The following is a 25456-nucleotide window of genomic DNA, read 5'->3' as shown; positions in this document are numbered from 1 at the left end:
CCATATTGAAACTTGCCGCTTTGATGGAATCTTACTTTTGAAAGACTGAACTTTTCCGTGTGTTTTGGATCAAGCTCATCAAAGCTTCCCAACCTGAAGAGACGCTGGCTTTTGAAGGAAGATTTGCTGAACCACACCCTGTGTATACAGACACAGCTCGTACCCAGGACGGGGCACGAAGATAGCCCTAGGAAGCCACACAGAGGCTGGGCAAACCCAAATCTCAAGGAGGTGTTCTGCAGCACGATTGCAAGCCATTTCTCTGACACGCACCTTTCTAAGAGCAACGTACACTAATCTATACCTGTAGTCAGTATGATTCATACAAATTTAGGACCAGACATTTGCCAAATTCCCAAAGAGCATGATACTGCCCTTGGACAACAGACAAACGTACCCTTCTGGGTTCTTTAAAAAAATAAAACCAAAACTCCTTTCCAGGCTATTTATAGGATGTCTGTGACTTCTGCTGAAGCATTCCCTTTCTACGCCCCACAGCGGTTGGCCGGCTCTCTTCTGCCCAGTGGGGCGAGACCGCTATCAGAGCGGAAAAACCCCGGTCCCGCTAGGACCTGGTGGCAGAAGCATCCTCGCCGAGCCCCCGGGCAGGCTGCGGACGCGGCAGCCTCGACGCGAGCCGACCAATCAGAAGCTGCCTTTGCGCAGCTGCGCGCCTATCATGCCCTCCCTTTCCTGGGGGCGCACCGCCTATTTAAAGGTCCGCGGCGCCATTTCCACGGCGTGGTTCTTGGGCTGGGGTCTGCGCGGTTCAGCTGTCATGGCCACCCATGTCGTGCTCAACACCGGCGCCAAGATGCCCATCGTGGGCCTGGGCACCTGGAAGGTAGGTGTCCTGGGAGTCGCGTCCCCGCGGCTCGCTTCGGGTTCGGCGCGGCCTGGGGCGGGGAGGGACCTCTAGTGACACTGAGTGGCCCCCGCCGCGGACGCCCGGCCTCCGAGGAGCCACACTCGGGCCTGCGCGGTTCCCATCCCCGGCGGGCTCAGGCCGATCCTCGGGGCTTGCATGAGGTTCGGGAGGCCGCCCCTGGGGACAGTTGGTGGGTACCATACCCAGGCCGCACTCGGAATCTGATCCCAGGTGGAAAATCACCCAACGGGACCGCAGGGCTTCCCGAGCTCCCGCCTCTCGGGCCCCGGGGATGGAAACGGGGAGGCGCCAGGAACCGGAGCCGCTGTGGGGCGTGGAGCGCGCGCCTTCCCCTCCCGAGGGCGCTGCGTGCGCCTGTCCCTTTGTGTGTCTGCTAGTTTACCCTTGATGGTTTCCGTTTCTATTCTCTTAGGAATAAGCATCTCAAGGTAAGCCCGGAGACTGCAGATAATTAAATTAGGCGACGCGAGTTCCGCCAGGACCCGTCCGTTTCCGCCTCCCCAAACGCGCGGCGCTGCGCCCTTCTGCCGGGCTGGCGGGCGGGCGCGCGCTCTGCCCGGGGCCGCCTGTGAGGGGCGTCCGTGTTAATAAAACGGCCTCCGAAACCTTCCCACCACCGCAGTCTCTTCCGAGCGCCGCTGAGAACTGATTAGGGATAAGAGGGATTGGCTGACCATCTGAAATTAGGGGGCACAGGAGGGTGGTGGTGTGGGTGCTGGGGCAAAGCTGGGTATTTTAAAGCTGCTTTAATTTCGGGTATTAGATATCAACGTTCCGCAGCTGTGAGCCAGGTTTTCCCGGGAGTTTGGAATGTGGGCCTGGGCATTGGGTGTTTACACACGGACAAGGAAAGAAAAGACGGGGATTGAGTGCACCGTGAAATAAAACAGAGGGTGGGGTTTGTCTCCACCCTGAAAAGCTGCTCTTCAAAATTAGTCAAGATAAGGTGAATAAGAAAAGGTTCCTGGAGCTGCCTCTCACTGTGTTTCTTGGCCAAAGTGATCCGAGTATCCGTAATTTGTGTTTCCTTGACACAGTCTAGTAAGAGTAATTGAATTATGCTCTGAGGGTATAATTGAATTACGACCGTGGGTACCGAGTTAAATTCCATCTGTCGCAGATTATTCTCTGGGAATGGGTGTGAAAAGACACTTTCTTGGCAATAGCAAGTTAGACTTTGTGTTGTGATGCAGCACACAGACATACACACATAACTGGCACAAAGGTTCCACAAAACGGTACTTAATGTTACTATGTGGGTTACATTCTGTTGTTCTTATTATCTCGTGTTTTCAGAAATTATAGTCCCGACCTTAGGCCCATGGTTTGAAAATCACTGGGGTAAATAAGGAGTAAAAGTTGATTAAAAAAGGGTTTAAGTCATTCGCCTGAGCATTTAACACCCTGAAAAGTTGTATATTTGTTTAAAATAACATAAAATGTGTGCAATTAGATCGATCGTTCTGGCAGACTAAGTTCATTGAGGGCTAGGTAGTGTAGTGGTTGCCTTGTTCACGACTATTTCCAGCACTTCTCTCAGTGTCTGATAAATACTGGGTACCTCAAAGGAATGTGTTGAATTAATGAAAAGAAGTAAGATAACTTTAGAATTTGGGGAGTGAGGAGACGAGGTTTGTACAGAATTGTGTGGAGGCACAGTAGGGAGGTAATAGTGAAATAAATAGGATAAGTATGGGCCTGGAGTAGATTTCCTTTTTTTTTCTTTTTTTAATTTTAATTTTGTTTTTAAAGCAGTAACATTGGATTATGACATTATAACTTTCAGATGTACATCATAATATATTTCGAATTCTGTGTAGATTACATCGTGTTCACCACCCAAAAACTAATCACAATTCATCACCACACGTGTCCTTCGTCACCCCTTTCGCCCTCCTCCCTCCCCCTCCCCCTCTGGTGACCATCAGTCCAATCTCTGTTGCTATATGTTTGTCTGTCTGTCTGTCTGTCGTTTTTATCTTCTACTTATGAGTGAGTCTTTTTTTTTTTAAGCGCAAAAGTTATATGGATAGTGGCTTAGCGCCTTTCCCCCTATATGCGTGTACATATTCCGTCACAGATGCTGGACAAAAAGATAGGGTGACCTAAATACCGTTCACTTATCTTCGTGAGAACTGGGGGAGGCCCTGTGAGTGCGTGCAGCTCCTTGTTCTCATGGATCTTTCATGTCATGGTGGCTCCACACCTGTCACAGGGCTCTAGTACTCTCCAGCCTCCTGTCCCCTTGAAGGTCCTCAGACTTCCCCTTCTCTCTTCAGAGGTGAGGGTCTCCGGCATCTCTGCCTCAGACCCCATGTGGCTTGGAGGGGTTTCTCCCTGGCAAGCTTGCCTTCAGCACTGGACGTTAAGTCCACCAGCATTGTATTGCCAGGAAGCAGTTAAAACAGAGCTTACTTCTGATGTGGGCCAGTATCCTCTTGCTGGTAAATGTTTTGACCTAGCTGAAAAGTTGCTGGTAGTACATGGTCATCATAACTCATCCACATGCTCCAAACTGAGGAATGGAGGTACAGTTGTGTTTCTCAACCTTTTTTCCATGATCTGCCCACCTGCCCCACCCAGGAGCCTTTGAAACATTTTTCCCTAATAGTCCCCCCATAAAATTTTAGCATCACAGGTAGACAGTACATCTGTTTATGTCCTATGGTCCTTTGGAGGGCCACAAACTATTGTATAAGCTGTTCGCCCCCCCCCGCCCCAGTGAACCAGTTTTTGCCTCTTTGAAGGTGATATCCCCCCTTTAAGAATGCGTGAGGTTGAAGAAAATGTACTGAGAGAATTCCTGTCACATTCCCCTAGTGGGGCTAGCTTGTAATGGCTCCAAGATTCTGGGACCGGGGAGAGGGTAGAGGTGCTGGCCTTGGAGCTAAAACAGTAGCTTGTTTTTTCTGTTCCACTGGCCTCATCTCCCTGCAGCCCTCAACCCCACACTCTCCAAGACCGAAGATATCCAAATAAGTCCTTCCTGCCAGCCCTGGTCCATTCCCATCTCAGCCAAATGGAGACAGCAGTGCCTTAGAATTCAGGACAGATTGATTCCAGTCGAGTGGAAGGAAGTTATTTTCAGTTTTGTTAGTTGGTTTGTGTTTGTTGCCAAACTTGATTATGAGCTTTGATGTAAAATAGTAGCCAAATTGACTACGTTTTTATCATTTGAAGTTGCAGTTTACATTATTAAACTGTAAAATGAATTTGAATGATTGAGCATGAGCCAAGTGAGGGTGGCTTATCTACATCAGATAACGAAGAGCGTTTCTGTTGACTGTGTATAGAAGGTGAAAGGTAGCACGTTGTAGTCATCCTCTGGATTCTCCCCGATGCTTATTCTGTTGGAACCTTATGTGGCACATTTTAAGCCTTGTTTATACAAAGCTGCCAGATCCTGGTCTCCCAGTGTTGTGGAGTGAGAACATCGCGTGTAATCTCAGAGCGAGCCGGCCCAGCTTGCTCAGATTTACCCACAGTTGATTGGGACTATGTTGTCAATTGGTTAAATTAGGACAGAAGTTGAACTCTTTCAGTTACCAAAATACCTGTATTCAGCGTCAGAATACTAAACTTTTTGTTATCAAGGTGCTGAACTGGAAACGAGAATGATATTTGTAAATAGGAGTTAGAACAAAGCGAGGCTGTGCCTATTGCTTAAACCGCATTTCTTTGTATGCTCTTCTGGCATACATAGGGTTTGGTGAACTACAATCCAGAGGCCTGCTTTTGTAAATAAAGTTTTATTGGAACACATCTCATTCCTTTATGTATTGTTTATGGCTGCTTTTGGGCTGCAACAGCAATGTTGAGCAGTTGTGACAGACCTTTTGGCCCACAGACCCTAAAAGATTTTCCCTCTGGCCCCTTCCAGAAAGTTTGCCAACTCCTCTTCCAGAAGATCCTAAGTAAATTAATTGGAACTTGGACTACATTTTGAGAAGTTAGGTCACACATGCCTGTTTAACTCACATCTGGTTGAAATGATTTACACTTACAATGAAAAATAGAAAATTACATTGTGACATCACTAATATTTAAACAAAACCAATAATAACAAAATAATTAGTTTCTGTTAAATGCAGGTGGAGTTTCTCTAAGAAGAGCTGGTTTAATGGGAAGAGGTTGACGCTCACTGGCAGCTTTTCTGTGATATGGTACTTTTCAAGGATTTAGAAGTCCATGGCCATGTTTCTCTATTAAATCTCAGTTCACATCAAAAGCGGTCATTTCCCATTCCTGCCTCAGGATGATCATTGGCACACTGTTTCGTACTTCTTACCCAGGATGGGTTTTTTCCCCCAAAGTGAAGTTTTCTTTGCCCTGTTCTGCCTTTCATTACAAAAGTAATGCTTGCTAACTAGAGAAAATTTCCAAAAAATGCATCAAAAAGACCGCAGTCCCCTCTTCCCAGAAATCCCCCTGGTTAATGCTGCAGGGGATTCAATTGCCGAGATACTTTGTTTTTACCGTTTACACTGTTTGATAACCTTTCTGGATCGGAGCTGTAGTTTTCTTTTGACTTGCAGAGGGAATATAGGGAGGGATGTTAAAGTAACTGGCAAGAGGTACAAGCAAAGGGCAAGATGATTGGGTTTTAGGAGAGGGGTGTGTGTGAGAGAGTGAAAGTCTAACAGTAATCATCTGAGTTGGTGTTAGCTGGCCTGGGAGTGTTCTGAAACGTGGAACTAGGGAGAACCATCTTGTGCAGGTGACGGGAGCCTCGGGGGCAGAGACTTCTCAGCACCATCACTTGGTGCCATCAGCCTACAACGTCAAGTTGCTTCCCAAGCTGGAGCTTTGGAGCTGTATGATCTGAGAGGGGTGGCCCTGTGTGGATGTGCCCAAGTCACAGGGCAGATTAGTGGCACAATCGAGTTTAAAGCTTGATTTAGTTTGTAGGATCTGTATAATTCAGTTGACAGATTTGCTGTTAGATGTATGGAATCGTATTTTCATGATTTCTCTCTTAAAAGTCTCAATATGGGGGCTGGCCCCGTGGCCGAGTGGTTAAGTTCACGCACTCCGCTGCAGGCGGCCCAGTGTTTCATTGGTTCGAATCCTGGGCACGGACATGGCACTGCTCATCAAATCACGCTGAGGTAGCGTCCCACATGCCACAACTAGAAGAACCTACAACGAAGAATGTACAACTATGTACTGGGGGGCTTTGGGGAGAAAAAGGAAAAAATAAAATCTTAAAAAAAAAGTCTCAATATGGATCATTCCTTCTGTTTGCATTTTTTAATGTTGACATGGAATGGGAATATGATGCCATCATGTATTAGTATTTCTGTTGATTGAGTGATTTTTTTCACCATATCCAAAATTGGCTGCTTCATTGGTGATAGGGGAAGTTAGTTTAGTCTCTTTGTGGGAAGGGTTCTGCATTGAGAGAATTAATATTGAGTGTGGTTTGTGGAGTCTGGTACATTTTCATCCCAGAGGATGACTTTTCCAAGCCTAGGAGACTTGTCCTCTCACTGACGAGTGTCTCCCTGCTTCTTGGGGTCCACCCCAGAGGAAGGACCTCTAAGGTCCTCAGCAGGGTTTGAATCCTGCCATCTCTTACTAACTGCAGGACTCTGGGCTGCTTTCCAACCTCTCTGTGCCTTAGTTTCTTTATCTGTAGAGATAGCAGTAGCTACCGGGGTTGTGGGGAAGATTCAGTTCCATAATACATTTAAAGTTGGAACCCGCCCGGTGGGTACTATGGACCAACTTTAGTACCCCCCTGGGCGGGTTCCGTTCAGTGACGTGATCTGCCCTGGCACAAGACTTCTAGTCGTTCACTAGTGTGCCTGCCCCAGGACCAGCCTGGCTCACTAGCCCAGGTGAGAGTCATTGGTTCCCTCCTGCCACTGCAGAGCACGTGGCCCCACACAGCCTCCTCCACCCTGTAAAGGGGAGGCCAGCACGTAGCTTCCATTCACAGGAGTTTTGCTATAAATTGCCACAACTTCGACAAATTTAAGTTGTGAAATGTCTAACAATCCTAGCTTCTGTTTTTCCTTTCCCTTTGAAAGCAGTTTGGTCGTTTTCCAACTAATCAGCCCTCTGTCCAGGGAAGGGTAAGGGAGCAGCAGCTTCCTCATGACCTCGCAGAGGTCATTTCTTTTTTTTTTAATTAGCCCTGAGCTAACATGTATGCCAGTCATCTTTTTGTATGTGGGTTGCCGCCACGGCATGGCTGACTAGTGCTGCAGGTCCATGCCTGGGGTCTGAGTCCATGAATCTGGGCCACTGAAGTGGAACGTGCCAAACCTAACCACTACACTACAGGGCCGGCACCTTGCAGGTCATTTCTGTCCTTAACTTTGCCATAAAACCACCCTGTGAACTTTTTCTTAATTTTGTGCCAGTTGTTCAGCAACCTTGATTCTCCTAGTGTGTACAGTTCCAAGGAACCAAATAACCAACTTAATCTTAAGCAGAAAAAAAGGTATGTTTGAAGTAAGGATTCATTGACCTACAGGATGACCTCGGATGTACCAGATTCAAGGATATAAATAATGTCACCAGGATTGGTCTCTCTCAATCCTTATCTGTCTATCAACCCTTATCTGTCCTCTAGCAGATTCCGGTTCACATTCTCCCAGCACGTGACCCCAGCAGAATGAAAGGTTGTCTTGATGGTACCAACTAAAGTCCAAGGATTGAGTCTCGTGGGCCTGGCTTGGGTCGTGTCTCTGCCCCTGCAACAGTTGCTGTGGCAGATGCAGTGTGTGGCCCTCTGTCTGGGGCTGAAGTTCTATTCTCTGCTCCATTCTTTGAACCTTGAAGCGGAGGGGCGTGGCTGCAGGTGCAGCTTCTTAGGTCCTCCAGGGACATGGGAAATTGCCAGATCATCTGAAGACGTTTCCTGCTCCGAGACCTGCATTTAGTCTCACCCCCTTACCCCCTCTGCTGTTTCTGTGGTGGCCAGCAGCTCTGGGTGCTAATAGGCTGGGGTCACCTCCCCACCCCCACCCCGGCCCGCCTGTTCACCAGAGCCAATGTCAAAACAGCAGATGTCTGCAGCTGCTCATGGCCCTGGGGAGTTTTCCCTTCGATTCTTTTCTACTCCAGCTCTCCAGAGGAATGCGCTCTATTCACTCAGCTGTTGGTTGCACATGTGTTTATTTTTCACCTCTCTGGGCTGAGCAGGAGCAGCAAGGAGATGTGTAAGGGTCTGTGCAGTCAATCTAGGTGCTGGTGAAGCTCGATGGCTATTCAGACACTTCCTCCTCCTCCTCAACAGCCAGGCTCCCCCCTACCATCCTGGTCACTCGATTGGTCAGATGGTTTGGGCACAGACAGCCGTTCAGTCTCTTTGCACTTCTGTCCGCAAATCATATCGCAATCTTCCATGACTCCCATTTCTCTTCTCCTTTCAATTCATTTCTGTCTGTTAATATTTCTAAGGGGCCATCTCCTGCCTCCACTACTCAAAGCAGATTCTTGCACGGTGAGAATTGAAGCACAGGCCTTTGAATAGGCTTCGTAATGTTCTCAACTTCATGTTAATCTCCCAGAACTGCTGAAGAACCAGCAGTTGCTGATATCAGAATCCACACATGAAAGGAGAAAGTAAAGCACAGGCATTCACTGACTGAACTCGAAAACCAACCAGGAATTGAGTAGATAGTTACAGCTTTTTGAAATGTTTTGAGCTATTTGAAGGAAATGGTATCCCTTATTGTCTTGGGAACCTAACAGATTCAGAGAATGGGGGATGTTTTATACAGTGGTTTGTGTATCGATGGATGTGAAGAAACAAGGAAGTGAGACGGCTTTGGCACGTCTTTTTAAGGTGATCCATTAAGTGGTGGTCAGATTTTCCTAAATTGAAGCAATGTGGCACTTCACCTCAGTGCCCCATCCCAGAGCGAATAGTTTAGAATGCTGCTTCTGAGACTTACCCTACCTAGCTTCTGGGAGGAGCGGTAGGCTCACTCTGCCCTTCCTCCTGGGTTGTGTGCAAACTCTGTGTTTTGTTTCAGTTCTGGTTTTAACTCCGTGCGTTCCATTCCTTTTCCTTTCAGTCCCCTCCAGGCCAAGTGACAGAGGCTGTGAAGGTAGCAATTGACCTTGGGTACCGCCACATCGACTGTGCCCACGTGTACCAGAACGAGAATGAGGTGGGGCTGGCCATCCAGGAGAAGCTCAAGGAGCAGGTGGTGAAGCGTGAGGACCTCTTCATTGTCAGCAAGGTGCCGCTCTGCAGGGGAGCTTGGAGGATGGGGTTCCTGTTCACATTTTTCCAAGGGCGGCATCAGCTTAGGAGCCAAGGTCATACCCTGGGGCCTCTTAATACAGCTACAGTTATAATTTGGCAGGCAGTTCTTCCAGGGCAACCGCGTTAACTCAAGGCTCCAGAGCTCACCTGTCTGTGGCCTTCTGTTGGATGGTTGTTCTACCCGGACCTATTGGTTAGACCCCCTTGTTGACGAGGCTGAGGTTGTGGGTTGGCTCTCCCTTTCCAGAGAGCTATCTTTGAGGTCAGAACTTGGTTCCCATCTGTGGGCTGGATCTCTACTGGCCACCGTCTTTTACCTGGAGGATATTGGTGCCCACAGGATACTGGGTGGGAGGGTGAGGCTGGCTCCACAAAAACCAGCCTGGTAGGAAAAGATTTCATGTCTAGGGCCTAGAGCTGGCTTGCTGACCTATCCATTCTATTTTATGCCTTCAGTTTGGTCCTTCTGAGAGGTTTCCTTGACCTGATTATCCTACCTTCCTTTGGAAAGTTAAGATCCATGGTGTGAAATGGAAACTCCCTCGCCACCATTTACAGCATCACGGTGAAATGGGTGGGTTGTGGGGAGAGGAAAATGAATCTTCTGTCTTCAAGCCGTCTGGCTCCCGGCCAGGAAACAGCTTCCTGCGTGGCAGTGATGTGATAAGATGCGTTCTCTCTCTGGCTTCAGCTATGGTGCACGTACCATGAGAAAAGCCAGGTGAAAGGAGCCTGCCAGAAGACGCTCAAAGACCTGAAGCTGGACTACCTGGACCTCTACCTCATTCACTGGCCAACGGGCTTCAAGGTGGGGGCTCAGGGCTCAGGCCAGCTGCCTGGGTCTCAGGTGTGGTTTGGGGCGTGTTGTACCCTCCTTTTATAGCAGGTGATGAGTGGGTAGACGCTCTGTGTGTGTCCTTGCCACTCAGGGTGCAGTCCCTGGACAGCAGCAGTGGCATCACCTGAGAATTTGTTAGAACTCAGTCTCAGGCCCCACACAGGCCTTCTGAATCCGAGCCACAGATGACTCGTGCATAGTAAAGAGTTTAAGGGTGCTGCTCTTTATCATCTGGTGATTGTGTAATTTAAAACTTAGTGACAGCAAACATGGCTTGGGTGACCTTTCTGCACATAGCTGTAAGGTGTCATCGGCTGTCACCCCCGCCCCGCCTCCAGGCACGTCCAGACATACACGTTCATACCCTGCACGTGTGTATGTGTATATTCCTGTATTCCACACACATACCCCGTCCTGTGGAAGCTTAATAAATATTTCTTGGTCAGCACCCTGACTCTTTGCACAAAAAGAACCTTAGAGTCCTTTGCCATCTTTCTAGCTACCAGATCAGTTTTCTGCTTTGTCAACCAGCTGGAAAGCGTGTGGATTTATCCTGTAGCTCTGTTATTGCACTATGGTGTATCAGGACCTGATTTTCTTCCTCGTTTTTCATGATAAGCCAGCAAGGCTTGGTGAGGTGACAGTTTTGTAGGCTAGTAATCCAGCCAGGCCATGGGCCCTGTGACTTCTGGTCCGGAGCCCTTCTCCCATCCACACACTCTAGTCCCTGGTGAGGTTTGTCTCACTGACTGAGAACCATCCGTCTCCATCTGACAGTCAGCTCCAACTATTTGGTAGAAAAAGTGAGGACCTCAGGAGTTGTCTGCTTGTTTCTTTTTCACACTGACATACAGATTTGCCCTTATCTTCTGTACACTTAGCCAGCTATCCTAGTTTGGAATAATTTTTTTAGAACTTTGCTTTCAAAGATGCAGCTCCCCCAACAGGTCTGTGAAGGGCTGTTATTGATTGTTTTTTTATTTTAACGACAGCCCGGGAAGGAGTTTTTCCCGTTGGATGGGGAAGGCAATGTGATTCCCAGTGACACTGACTTTCTGGACACATGGACGGTAAGGCGGTCCTCGGTTTGGCCTTCTCCTTCATTGCTGGTTTTCCTGTTCTCGTGAATGAACCAAGTGTGAGCAATCTGCTCTGCCATTTCTTTCACCGCATTTTCTCATTCTGTCACTGTGTTTGCTCTTCCTGTCTCATTAAAGCCAGCCAGGCTTTTATCTTGGTGTCTCTTGGCTTCTCAAAGGTCTAATAGTAAGGGCAGGACCTGTTAAACTGACTGGTGCAAAAGACGCTTCTGATCCTTGGCCTTTTGGACACCTGTCAGCAGTGAGCAGACCCTCTTTTGTCTTTAGGCCATGGAAGAGCTGGTGGATGAAGGGCTGGTGAAAGCCATCGGAATATCCAACTTCAACCATGTCCAGATCGAGAAGATCTTAAACAAACCTGGCTTAAAACATAAGCCAGCAGTTAACCAGGTAAACATCCAGCAGGGAACCTGATGTGCGTGGAAGTCTGTTTTGTTACTCTCTGATCCTGGCAGTTACTTCTTGTCCACATCACCCAGGGAGTAGCCAGAGGACAGGTCCCTGGGCATGGGCAGTGTCCTGATTTATGATTTGGAGTGAATGTTGCAGGAGAGAAAGGGTTTGAGCCTGCCTTGTGGTGACTTGGGGTCTCAAGAGTAGCATGCAGACACTGAGATCCTCAGACCTGTCACAGTGGATAAAGGGCCAAAGCCAGAAAAAACCCTTAGGGCCCATGCCATAGTAGATTGGTAACAAGATGATTATTATTAATGGCGAGGACACTAGCTGGGAAACATAGACAGTTGTTACAGCTTATCTGGAAGATGAGACATTGGTTACACATAATTTTCTTTCTGGGGAGGGAAGGGACTTAGCCTGGGGAAGCTTCCTGTATGTCCTATCACCTGTGCCCACAGGGGCACCGTCAGCCCTCCTGTTTGCACTTGTAGATCGAGGTCCACCCGTACCTCACTCAAGAGAAGCTAATCCAGTACTGCCAATCCAAAGGCATCGCGGTGACTGCCTACAGTCCTCTCGGCTCTCCTGACAGGCCCTGGTGAGTTTCCATGGGATGGTGTTCTCTTCACAGTTGGTGAAGATTAGAAATGGCTAAAAAGAAAAATTCAGCATCAAGGAAAATGCTTCTGGAACTGATTTGTAGACCCTCCCAGGAGTCTCTTGTTGGGTTTCCTGGTTGGTGTTTCTAGCAACAAGATGCCTGCCCTTTTTCCAAAGGGTTGGGAGTTTGTAGCCGAGCTTCGAATCGAGGGGGAGGCTGGCAGGCTGCCCTCCGAGATCGATGGGAGTTAGGGTTAGGTTGCTGGCTGCCTTGAGTGGTGGCAACGATGGTTGCTCACACAGACTCTTTCTGTCTCCAGGGCCAAGCCTGAGGACCCTTCCCTACTGGAGGATCCCAGGGTCAAAGCGATTGCAGACAAGCACAATAAAACCGCAGCCCAGGTATGGCCATTTCCAGGCACTTGGGGCTGTTCCCAGAACTTCCTGCATTCGTGGTGGTCCACATTAGCCGGGGGGGATGACCGAGGTGACTGGTCAAGCGCTCCCTGGAAGTGTGGCTTGGAGCATGTAGTAGAAAGGACACAGATGGGAAGTTAGAAGACTGCCCTGCGGTCTGGGGATTGTAGGCCCTGCCCACTCCCATCACAGGCTGCCCCAGGGGTCCGCATTGGCTCCTGGATGTGGAAGCTCCTCTCTCTACTCAGAGAAGAGCGCTCATTGTCAGCTGCACGGGAAAAGGTCTCTCTCTCCCAGGTGGGAGAATGAGTCCTAGGCGTGAATAGTCTCCTTGTAGGTGATAACACCTGGGAGATGGGGACACTCATGGCATGGCGGCTCTGGAGTCAGGGGTTGAGTGCCTTCCCTCCCTGTTGCTGGGTGTGACCCTAACATCTCTGAGCCTTGGTTTTCTCACATAGGAAGTTCTGGGATTTCCCTCTTCAGGTGATGGATATATAAGACGAAGCGAGATAATAAGAGAGAGTTCCTGGTGTACACACACTCTCGGCACATCTCCTCACAGGTTCTGATCCGGTTCCCCATCCAGAGGAATGTGGTCGTGATCCCCAAGTCTGTGACACCCCAACGCATTGCTGAGAACATTCAGGTGAGATCTCAGCTGGTCAGCACAGGTTTTCCTCAGTGGAGAAGGGGACAAGGGAGGGCTCTTCACAGGGCCTCTGATCCCGTCCCTGGATTGGCATGTGTGGGACCTCCTGTCACTCTCAGTCAGGGAGCCCACCTGAGTAAGCTGCAGTGAGCAAACCCTGGACTTAGGATGGTGGCTCCTCATGGGTGGAGGTACCATGCCTGGTGGGCCTCGTGTGGGGGCAGGCCCTGTGCCTCAGTGGCCCGTGCTGTGCATCACACTCCTAGGCTGAGCCTCCTCAGTGACTTAGTGTTTGCCTGAGAAATCTTGCTCTCAAGCAGCACTGCCTGGCTTTGCGTCAGGGCTCCATTAGTTACCATGCCTCAGTTTCCCCATCTGTAAAATACTGATTTTGAGGATTGTCATAAAGATGAAATAAGATGTATCAAAGGGCTTCACATAATGCTTGATGCTTTCATAAGCACTCAGGAAATGCTATGCTGATCAGTCTGTGGACTGCAGAGACCTCCCAGGTACTTAGCCCACCCACCACTTCTGCCAAGACCCTGTCTCACAGTGAGCAGAGCAGCAGGGCTTGTGTCAGGGCACCAGGGGGCTGTTCTTTGTGGGCCCTCAGAGCACTCGCTGGAGCAGATCGGCCTGCCTGGCGTCACGTCCCGCCCTGCCTGCCTCTCGCACGGTTGTAGGGACTGTGCCCAGGAGGGTCCTCGTGCCTGTGAGCCTCTGCTCCCAACTAAGCAAAGCAGCTCCGCCAGCACCACCCCGTCTTCACCTGAGCTCTGGTTCCAAGCGGCTCTGTTTCCACGGCGAGTGGCTGATTTCGCCTAGTCCACTGGCCACAGGCTCTGGCTGTAACACGTGCCACTGGTCACCTGGGAGGCTGGAGTGAGGCCTGGGAAGGGGAGGGGAGCTTCCTGCTTAGTAGGGGAGACAGTTTTCTTCTTATGTACAGGTGTTGTAATTATTTGAGATAAAGTGGTAAAACAGTGACCACTTGAGACAGATCCAGCTGGAGATGGATCCTTTGTTTCATATTTCATTTTTTCAAGGTGTTAGAAAAGAAATATTTTTAAATGACTAATCTCATAGTGCTGACTCTTATTTTTGCATCTTATTCTGTTGTCTTTGCACATTTTTGTGCAGTTGTAATCTCAGAGTATGCCGCAGACGTTCTTTGTGCACAGTCTGTGGTCCTTTGATGCTGACGGCCCTCTCGGTCTCACCTGGGGCAGCCTCGGGCCTGCCTCCTGGCCTGCAGGCGGGCCGAGTTCTTCCTGAGCAGACTGTGGTCTTCATGCAGATGGTCGTCCTGCAGTATCCCTTTCTTGCTTCGTCAAGACCTTATTTGGCTTCTTAGGCCCATTTCAAACACCATCTCCTTTGACGGCGTCCTTCAGTTCGCCAGTTGGAATTCCTTTCTACTTCCTCTGGACGCCCTGAGTGCTTTGTGTAGCATCTTTCATACAGAGTGCGATGCCTTCTTCCTTGTATTATAGCTGTTGAATTACCTCTTTCTTTTGCCTCGTTTTAAACTGAGGCAAAGACCATTCTTACCCATCATCATATTCCCCACTGGTGCATATCTTATCACAATAGAAGTGCTCAACACTTTTGAAATGAACTGAAGGGAATAAAAAGTACCATCTTGCTGGGAGGTTCTGGAAGGGAAGGACTGTCTTCATTGTTCCTTATAGTACCCAGCCAAAACATGTGCATTCTCTGAATAATCATGCAATAGACTTTCTCTGATTTCACCTACCTTACTGCCCCCCCTACCCCAACTCAAGACAACAGCTATCTCATCAGTGGTCCTGCCCAGAGCCACCTGTAAATTATTTGCAGAGCTTATTGGAATTTCCTTTTTTTTTTTTTTAGGTCTTTGACTTTGATCTGAGCAGCGCGGATATGTCCACCTTACTCAGCTACAACAGGAACTGGAGGGTCTGTGCCTTGTCGAGGTGAGTGAGTCCCGGGTGTGACAATCGAGCAAGTCCCGGGAGAGGAGCAGATGCTGCAGAACAAAAGAATAACTCCTGAGGCCTTAACACCCAAGTCCTGTGATCACAGCCCTTCTGACTTGTGCATATTACCTTGCTGTCTCATCTGCGTGGGGCAGGAAACATTTAAACCCACGTCAGGTGAACTGCACACAGCCATGGGGAGAATGCCGAGAGAGCTGCTAGCGTCTCCCTTTGCCCAGGTGCACTATTGGCCTGACTACAGCACCCGCATATTTTGGCATTTAATTGTCAATCTTAGTGGCTCATCTGAAACCAGATGATCCCAGGTGACTGCTGCCCGACCCTCCTGGAAGAATTTGCATGTGACTCTTTGTCTCATAGCGACTCTAATAAAAAGGGTTTAGTAGGAAGAGCCTGGTGCTTAGGGTTCTGACACTGATAGGCCTCGTGACTCGGAGAAAGTCACTCGAAGCCTCTGACTGGCAGAGCCACCTGTGGCCCCTCCAGCTGCACCTTTGCTGGTCCCTTGTATTCCTTCTGATTGGTAGTTTGGAATCTGAGGAAGATGACAAGGAAGGTGGGTTTTCTTTTCTTACCAGTACAGTAACTAAATAAAGTTTAAAACTCATCTTCTGCTTTCAAGAAGAAACTTCCCATTTTACAGTGGAGACTAAGAAGCTCGTTTCACTGCTTTCGTCGTCTGAGCGCTCTGGTGGTTCTGTCTCCTTTCAGTAGTTACTCTTCTGAGCAACATTTGAACATTCCCCAAGACGGGATAGGGTGCTTGCTTTCTCTCTCCAGCCCCTGTGCGCTCTCTCTCCCAGTTCTGTTTGCACCGCTGGTGACACCAGCTGCCATTCTGGCAGATGTCAGTCAAGTTTGCATCTTAGACAATAACTCTTTCCTATGCTTCAGGTGTGAACGTGCTGGGCGAGCGTGCTGCTGTCACAGCATGGCCTCAGATTCAAAAGAGGCCACAGAGTTTGTCACTGGCAGCGCCAAACTGGGGCCCTTTCTGATGGCCCTGTTTGTGTTAATGATACTTAACCTTTAGACATTAAAATCATTTTTGGATCTAGTGGGCAAAGGAGAGAGAAGTGAATCTTTCGCCAAGTTACAGCTGTTCTCCTTTGAGAATCTGTGTCATTCAGTTCCGCTTTCCCTTCCCACTGCTGACAAACTACAGTGGTTTTCTAATCAGTCCAATTAGTCCATTACATTTAGCCTTCCTCCACTCTAATGCCCTTCTAGAAACAGCTGTCAGATTATTCTCTGGGCTACTGATGGGAGAGGCTGGCTCCGACGTTCCCAGGTCACCTAGGAAGCTTTTTCTAAGTGTACATTTATGCACATACACATACATTGCAATGCATTGCCTCTTTTTGGCAGTTATTGCCACACTGAGCTTCTGTTGCTAATGGCAGTGTTATATTCCTCAAGTCTGATGGGATGCAGAAAAAAAGGCAGACCATGGGGAACTTCTGAATGGCTCTGAATATTTCAATAAGAGTTACATGCCCCAAGCTGGGTTCACCCTGGGCCTTTCACATTCTGCCCAGCTGGTCTTTCCAGTATTGTTACCATTATGTTCCCAACACAAGCCATTGGCCTTACCAGATAGGACTGGTAAACACGCATGCAGCTCTCCACTCCCAGCTCAGTGCCCAGCCTGTACCCCACCCTCCCGGTGTTTCCTGTATCAAATCCTCGATGACTATGCTGGGCTCACTTCAGCGCCCACTGATTTCTGGAGGTGTGACGTGGCCTCTCCGTGTACTCGGAGCATCTGCTGTGTCACACACACAGACTCCTAAAAGCTCCTATGTTATTATCACCCTCTTACTGTTTAAGACAATAAGATCTTATTGTCTGGTCCTGCGACTAGACTGAGTTACCAGAAGGCAGGAATTGTATTTCTTGCCACCCTCCACTCCCCGGGCACAAGGAAGGGTGGTGTCCATCATGCATGTGCCAGTTGATGAGAGCCCGTGGCAGAGGAGTCTGGAGGGCTGGGCCACTGCTCCCAGGTGCAGACCCATGATCTGCAGTCTCTGAACTGGCTTGTTGCCTCTGAGGCCTCTATTTCTGCCTGTAGTGAGGCACTCACCATTTCTGTCTTTGTGTAATTTGTTGTGGTCAAAATCTCTTCCTTGAAAAGCAAATATGCTCCTCCTTTCCCCTGACAGCTGTGCCTCCCACAAGGATTATCCCTTCCGTGAAGAGTTTTGAAGCGGTGGGCGTCTGCTCTTCCCCAAGTGACCTGCTGGTGTGTTTCCTACTTCATTTTCCCCATATGTAGTGTGGTATAGCCTGTGTCCCACAGCAGTGGATCAGCGACCTGAAGACGAACCAGCGAGGGCTTGGCCAGTGTGGTGTTGGGTCTGAAGAGTAGCGTCAGTAGATTAGAAGTCTCTTCCAGTTTTCTTTACCCTTCTTGTCATCCCGCTGGGGAAAGCACAACCTGAATACCCTTTTCTGACTAAGTTCAATCTACAAAGTCAAAATAGTGCCACTAACAATTGGATTTTGCCTGCTTGAAACTGTAACCCTTTCAGCCAGGCTTTTCTTTGCCTCAAATAAAAAGTACGTTTGTGAGCTTGACGCTGTTTTGTTTTTGTTTGTTGAAACGATACATCGCCTTCTGTCCCTCTTCATCCCATTGATACCCGTAAAGCAGGCCATTCAGTTCTGAAACAGGAATGTGGACTTCGTGTCTTTCCTTGTAGTTGAGGACCCCTCATCGCAGTACTTGACCCATTCAGCTATAGGGTGATGGGTCTCATTTGGCTGCACATTGGAATCATCTGGGGAGCTTTAAATGCTAGTGATGGCTAGACCTTGTCCCTGGAGACGATCTAATTGGTCCAGGGTGTAGCCAGGATGTCAAGTTTGCAGGCTCCACAGGTGATTCTAATGTGCAGCTACAGCTTTAGGGCTCAGCTCGGCCATGGGCCGACATAAATCCATTTGTAATTTCACAAATTACTTGGTGGTTCCTCCTACCTGTGAAGGCCAATGTCAGGTTTACTAAGCTGCACTGCTCACAAGGAACTGCTTTCATGCAGCTCATTGTCCAGACTAGACGGAAGAAAAGCATCAGTAATTGGTATCTGTATAAGTCAGCTCCGGCCACCATGACAAAATATGATAGACTGAGTGGCTTAAGAACAGAAATTTATTCCTCATAGTTCTGAAGCCTGGAAGTCCAAGTTCAGGGTGGCAACAAGATCAGGTTCTGGTAAGGCCCCTCTTCGTGGCTTGTAGACAGCAGCCTTCTCGCTGTCGTCACATGGCAGAGAAGGATGAATGCTTTAAATAGGGTTACAAAAGGAAAGGCCCTCTTTTACCTTTTTTTACTTTTATAACTGCTGTTGCTTATTTTTATTAATAACATTTTCTTATCCAGAATTAAATTGACAAAGCCCAGGAGAGGGATGGGATAGACAGTATTGACCTTAGATCTCATACAGACAAGTTGCTTTGTTGCTGACTTTGTTGACTGGGTGATGATAGCTCCTATTATTAGGTGACTCATTGCTTTGCGAATTATCCACGTGTCAGATCCGCCCGCAGTGGTGTAGGTAGTTGGGCAACAGTGGTGGCTGGGCTTCCCCCAGGGATGAAAGAGAGCACCAGGCCCCTGAGCAGCTGGGGCTGAGCCAGGTGGGGGACTCAGGGTCTCAACTGCTCACTGCTGGCACTGCCTGGCAGCCCTGGGCCCCTCTTCCTGGCGCCCGCTTGTCACAGTGTCCAGTGTTCCCTGCTGGGTTGGCAGGTCCCACCTTACCCCAAGTTAATCTGCAGACCTCTGCAGTCACCCTCTAGATCATCAAGAGCAGATTATTGATTTCTGTAACAGTTGTGTCAAATCCTCCGACCCAGTCCTCCCCCCTACTTCTTCAGCTGATCCAGAGTTGACACACTAGAAAAACTGAGGTACTCCCTAGTAAGATACTTGCCTTCTAGATCCCTGAGTAAGAGCATCCGGAAACAACAAAAGTCAGCCAGAAGCACAAACGAGATCAAACCACCAATCTAATCTCTGTATCTCTGTGTGTGTGGTTTGTTATCTAAGAACTGCTCCTGAGAAGAAGCCTTGCCTGGGGGTGAGGAGCGCAATCAAGCCTGTCGCAAAGGACTGGTTCTGGATTTTGAAGAGAAAATAGTATTTGGTGGCCCCGGGTTCAGGAGGTGGCCTGGCGTATTGGTGCTAAAATGCATGAGGGAGCAGCAGGTGAGGCTACGGGCTTGATGAGGCCAGCTCCATTCCACTGCCAACAGTTGATCCAAGGCTGGGGCAGATAGACATCAGAGGGCTCCGTAGATAGACGGGCACGCCTTTGCCTGTGAAGAGCCCCTTTCTGCCTTCCCTTTGTGGAACTAAAACCCCTGCCCCTTCCTGGACAGGTTCCGACCCAGCCCCGGGACTCTGGTGGACTCATTGTCAGGAATGAAGTGACCCTCCAGGGGGCCAAGTCAGTGGGAGTTAGAGAATTGTGCTGGCCCCATCTTTGAGGAGCTTTGCTGGGGCCTCAAAATACATTCACGAAACAGTTGAGTTTTACCAAAACAAAGTTCCGAAGGGTAGAATTGTTCATAAGACGAGACCAACCGAAAGAACTAAAGTTTATTGAATCACAGTCAAGAAATTGTTTGAAAGGCAATCCAGACCGTGCTTCAAAATCTCTGAACAATGCTGCTGCAGACTCGATTTCCAAGGCAGTTTCTCAAAGTCCGATTTCACAGAGCGAGGTTTCTCAGCACTATGGCCTTCGTGTTGATACAGTTCCCGAACAAGTTGTTTTCCTGTAATGTCCGCAGTGCTCACTAACAGAAGCCGCCAGTCTAGGCTTATTGTAGTGCAGCTGGCAGAACCCTGGGAGGCGCTCAGCCAAGAGAAGCAGTCAGTGTTGGGTCTGACCCAAGAAGCCTTCCTAGAGAGACTTAGACTGTCTTTGGGATTATCCTAGAGGAACTATACCTAGGAGGACTGTCTTTGGGGGTTCGTGGCTGTCTGGGATCCAGCTCCAGGTCACGCCTAGTCTTTCTGTCCCTTGAAAGCATGTTCTAGCTGTGCTGCAAGTCAGACTTGGTCTTCGGCATCCCGAAGGGAACTTTCCCTTTCTCTCCTTCCCCGAGTTTGGCTGCAAGTAGTAGAAGCAGCTGATGGCTTCCCAGGCCCTCCTCCAGGCAACTCCCAGCTTAGCCTGAGGGAGCACAAGTTTCTGCTTGCCTTACCTTCGGTCTGCAGTGCCTACAACAGCACCTGGGCACAGAGTCGGCTCTCACTAATGTCAGTTGCATGAATGAGTGAAGCCTCCTAGTGTGAAATCAAAGTGTTTCAGACCCAAAGAGGGACTGCTCATTCTGAATAGCGGCCTAAAATACAGGAAATGGTGGCAAAGGGTTGTAGAGATATAGACAGACTGAATTTTCATTGTAGCTCTGCTCTTGCTAATCCGTGACTCTGGTGAATCATTTCACCTACCAGCCTTCCTCCATCCTAGCATCATGAGGATTGAATGAGACTGTGAATGGAAAACCCCTATCCTAGGTCTTGCACACAGCACTCAGTACATGCTAGCCATTATTGTTGATATTGTTAATGTCATCATTATTATTATCATTGTTATTATTATAACCAAATGTTGGTTACAGAAGGAAACCCATCTGTTCCGTCGCAGTTCGCAGATGGTGCCCCAGGCGAGCAGCTGTGCCCGAGAGTGGCTCTTTCCTCTGCAGGAGCAGCCCTTTCTCCATGACCTGGACTCTGCAACCTCACACACAGGAAGGGCAGCATTTGTCAGGGAGTAGCACGTTGTGGGTTTTTGTTTCCAACCTCAAGGATAAGAGTGAGCCCTGAAGAAAATGCTGCCCGTGTGTTTGTAATGAGCATTTTTTTCATACTGATAGATGGAATTAGAGTGTTAGAGGTCATCTAATCCAGTGTTTCCCTAATCGAGTATTTTTCAACTTACTTTTGGCAGCAGACTCCTTTCCTACATGGATCCTCAGTATATAAACCAGACAAAGGCAGAGCTGCAGTGGTTTAAATGGGGGAGGAGTCTGGGAACCAATCCAGTCAGTACCCCACATACAGCTTCCTAGTCATGAGGGCCCTAGAACACAGTTTCAGAGCCTTGGGATTCAACCCTTTGTTTTTTGTTTGTTTGCTTTTAACAACTATAAACATTTCTTTCATACAGTTGCTGGAGTTCAGGAATTCTGGAGTGGCTTAACTGGGTGGTTCTGGATGGGGGTCTGTCATGAGGTGGCAGTAGATACGACAGCCAAGACTGCAGTCACGTGAAGGCTTGACTGGGGCTGGACGGTCTGATTCCAAGATGCTGCCCTCAGTCACTGGCATGTTGGTACTGGGTATGGGCAGGAGGCCCAAGATCCTTCATCACATGTATCTTTCCATAAGGCTGCTGGAGTGTTCATGACGTGGTGGCTGACTCCCCTGAGTCAGTGATCCAGTGGAACACATGGTGGAAGCTGTCATGTCTGTCATTCTCTAACCTCACACGCCATCATTTCCACAAAAGATCAACCCTATTCACTAGGGATACCTTGGAGGCTGGCTACCACAATTTGCAAACCTGTATTGTTTAGAAAACATTTCAAAAGTAACTACAAACATGCAAACAATATTTCAAAAGAATACATGTTCGGATTGGCATGCCCAGCCAAACAACCCTGTGGTTTTACAACAACAAAAAACTCTGAGGATCAGAGAGGTGAAGTGACCAACTATAGCTCACAGAGCAATTTAGTGGCAGAAACAGGCCTAGAATCCAAATTTCTGGAGTTTAATCTATTGCATTACATCATAATATTGTTACAATGACATTCCAATATAATAAAAATTACAGTAACTTCCACATGTGCACAGCCTTATCCCGCGTGGTCAAGGTTAACATCGACAGTGAGAGGTCATATTGATAGGATGGTGCTCTTGATAAGCTGTGATGAGAATGACACTTTACCTCTATGATCTTCCTCTCCAAAACCAAAAACCACAGTCTAACCATGAGAAAACATCAGACAAATTGTAATTGAGGGACAAAATATCTGACCAGGACTAATACTCCTTAAAATCGTCAAGGTCGTCAAAAATGTCTGAGAAGCTGTCACAACCAAGAGGAGCCTAAGGAGAAACGATGACTAAAGGTATGGGATCCTGGGACAGGAAAAAGAATGTTAGGTAAAAACTAAGGAAACTGAAGTAGTCCTGAGTACTACTAATGATTAGCTACTAATGATTTATTAATTTTGGTTCACTAATTATGCTAAATATACCATACTAATATAGGATGTTAATAATGGGAAACTAGGTGTGGAGTATATGGGAACTCTGTACTATCTTCGAAATCTTTCTGTAAATTGAAAACTATTCAAAAATAAAATGCCTATTAAGAGACACTCAGCGCTATTTTTTTCTAAACAAAATCTAACAAGTCTGCCTAGATGACTCACTCGCTTTAAAAATGCTCACGCCTTTCTTAGATCAAGCAGACAAAATAATTAGCAAGCATACAGATCTGAATGGCATAAATACTAATCTTGTTCCTGGAGAATACATATTTCTGAGCACATACGGAAAATCCACAATATACTAGGCCAAGATGCTAGCCTCAGCAAATTTCAACAAATTGTTATCATATGGATTATATTCTCTGGTCATAATTAAATAAAATTATAAAAGATTAACCAAAAAAATTACTCACCCCCCCCCACACACATTTGGAAATTTTAAAACACATACAGTCAAGGGTTAAAGAAGAAAAAATAACAGGAAACACTATATATGGCACTTATTAATTATTAAGTCCCAAGCAATATTTTATGACTTTTACATATTTTTTAATCCTCAGCATAACCTTTTGAAGTTGGTTCTATTGTTATCCCATTTGCAGGTGAAGAAACTGAGGCACATGAAGGATGAACAACCTGCCTAAGGTCGTAGAGCTGGAACTGCTGGAACCGGTTCTGCCAGGGGCAGTCTCACTCCAGAGTCTGTACTCTGATTCTGTCAGGCTGCCTCTGGCTATAAAGTAGAAAACACATACGGAATGGTAAAAATGCAACGTACCAAAATTTTTGGAATGCAGCCAAAGCAGTACTTGGAAGTCTGATAATTTATAGTCTTATAACTATTAAAGAAGTTGAATAACTAGTTAAAAATTTTTGCACAAAGAAAATACCAGATCAGGACAGCTTTATAGGAGTGTTGTTATGGATCATAACATTCTAGGTACAGACAATGCCAATCCTGCTCAAGCTTTTCCAGAAAACAGAACGAGGGAATATTTCAAAATCATCTTATGCAGCCAGCATAACTTTGATACTAAAATCACTAGGAAAGTTCAAGAAAGGAAAATTACAGACCAATCTCACTGAAGAACTTATATACAAAAATCCTAAACAAAATAGACTTGGTCACATCCAATGATGTGTAAAAGAATGATCAATGCAATTTTATCACAGGAAGGCAATGCTGACGTAATATTAGGAAACTTTTAATGTAACCTACCACATTCATAAATTAAAGGTATATGTGTGTCTTCAAGTAGAAAAATATTTGACAAAATTCAAAATCATTTAATGATAAAATCTTGTGGCAAACTCAGAAGAGAAGAAAACTTCTTTAGGCTGGTGAAGGGCATCTGCACAGGCAACTCGTAAAGCTATGATGGCGTATTCTCCCAGTGTACAGACTACTGCTGTATTTTTCCACATGAATGAATCTCAGAAACAGAATACTGAGGCAAAAAAATCTAATCACAGGAAAATACATACAGTAAGATTCTATTTATAGAAAGTTCGAAATTAGGCAAAACTAAACATTTTTTTTAAGGATATAGTCGCAGGTCATAAAACTATAAAGAAGAGCAAGAGAATGATTTATTCAAAATTCAAGGACGGGAGTTGGCAAGAGCAAAACAGCAAACAATCTGAATAGAAAGCGGGCAGAGGACTTGAACAGACATTTTTCCAAAGACACACAAATGGCCAACAAGTACATGAAAATGTGCTCGACATCACTAATCATCAGAAAAATGCAAATCAAAACCATGATGAGATATCACTTCACACCTGTTACAATGGCTATTATCCAAAAGATAAGCAATATCCGAAAGAGATAACAAGTGTTGGCAGGGACATGGAGTAAAGCGAACTTTATGCACTGTTGGTGGGAATGTAAATTGGTACAGTCAGTATGGAAAACGGTACAGAGGTTCCGCCAGAAATTGAAACTAGAACTAACGATCCAGCAATTCCACTTCTGAGTATACATCTGAAGGAGATGAAATCACTATCTCAAAGAGATTTCTGCAGCCCCATGTTCATTGCAGTATTATTCACAATAGTCAAGACATGGAAACAACCCAAGTGTCTGTCAATGGATGAATGGATAAAGAAGACGTGGTGTACAGATAAAATGGAATATTACTCAGCTGTAAGAAAAAAGGACATCCTGCCATTTGCGACATGGATGGACCTTGATGGCATTATCGTAAGTGAAATGTCAGATGGAGGAAGACAAATATCGTGTGATCTCACTTACATGTGGAATCTGAAAACATTGAACTCATAGAAATAGAGTGGAATGGCGGTTGCCAGGGGCCAAGGGGTGGGGGAAATGGGAAGATGTTGATCCAAGGGTACAAACTTCCAGTTATAAGACGAATAAGTTCCAGGGATCTAAAGAACAGTACAGTGACTGTAGTTAACAAGGCTGCATTGTATTCTTGAAAGCTGCTATGAGAATAGAGATGTAACAATAAAATGTTAATCATGTGAGGTGAAGGATGTGTTAACTAACCTTATTGTGGTAAACATTTCCCAGTATATACGTGTATCAAATCATCACATTGTACACCTGAAACTTACATAACATTATATGTCGATTATATCTCAATAAAACTGGGAAAAAAATGAGGCTTAGGGGAAAATGCAGACTAAAGTTACCACACGCAAAAAAACCGATGGGAGTTGGGGTGTAGCTTGATATCAGGGAGGGACATGCAAAGGGCTTCTAAGGTACTACTTGTTTCTTAACCTGGGTTCTGAGAACTTGTGTATTTTACTTTAGTCCTCTAAGTGGTATACAGAGATTCGATACTCTCTTTTGTATATATGGTATACTTCATAATAAAAAAACAAATGCTGAATAAGCGAATGATCTCAATTGATCCTTACAACAATCCTACAAGACTCATGTGTCATGATTCTCATTTTACAGATGATAAACTTATATCAAGAAAAGCTCATCAATGTGCCAGATATCTCACAGCTAGTCCACGGCTCCACCCTCTCATTCTGTGGCCTTTCCACTGGATCGCACTGCAGCTGATTATTATGACTATTTC

General features: G+C 46.9%; 1 protein-coding gene across 3 annotated transcripts; it reads left to right on the top strand.

The window, feature by feature from the left end:
* Nucleotides 1-477: 477 nt before the first annotated feature.
* AKR1B1 (aldo-keto reductase family 1 member B) lies at nt 478-25256 on the top strand. 3 transcript variants are annotated; one of them, XM_070513711.1, is made up of 11 exons: nt 548-844; nt 8920-9087; nt 9805-9921; nt 10944-11021; nt 11319-11441; nt 11942-12048; nt 12371-12452; nt 13033-13116; nt 14995-15077; nt 22189-22253; nt 23000-25256. In XM_070513711.1, exons 1-10 carry the CDS (start codon nt 680-682, stop codon nt 22232-22234), a joined length of 1053 nt encoding a protein of 350 aa, XP_070369812.1. In that variant the 5' UTR covers nt 548-679; the 3' UTR covers nt 22235-22253; nt 23000-25256. The 3 variants fall into 3 exon arrangements, with proteins under 3 accessions (XP_014694877.1, XP_070369812.1, XP_070369819.1); XM_014839391.2 differs by lacking the exons at nt 22189-22253; nt 23000-25256 and adding an exon at nt 17267-17681 and having other exon boundaries at nt 478-844; XM_070513718.1 differs by lacking the exons at nt 548-844; nt 22189-22253; nt 23000-25256 and adding exons at nt 941-1317; nt 17267-17681.
* Nucleotides 25257-25456: the final 200 nt, after the last annotated feature.

The sequence above is a fragment of the Equus asinus genome, chromosome 1 (assembly GCF_041296235.1).
Source record: "Equus asinus isolate D_3611 breed Donkey chromosome 1, EquAss-T2T_v2, whole genome shotgun sequence".
Lineage (NCBI taxonomy): Eukaryota > Metazoa > Chordata > Mammalia > Perissodactyla > Equidae > Equus > Equus asinus.
This window is presented reverse-complemented; position numbering and strand designations above follow the sequence as displayed.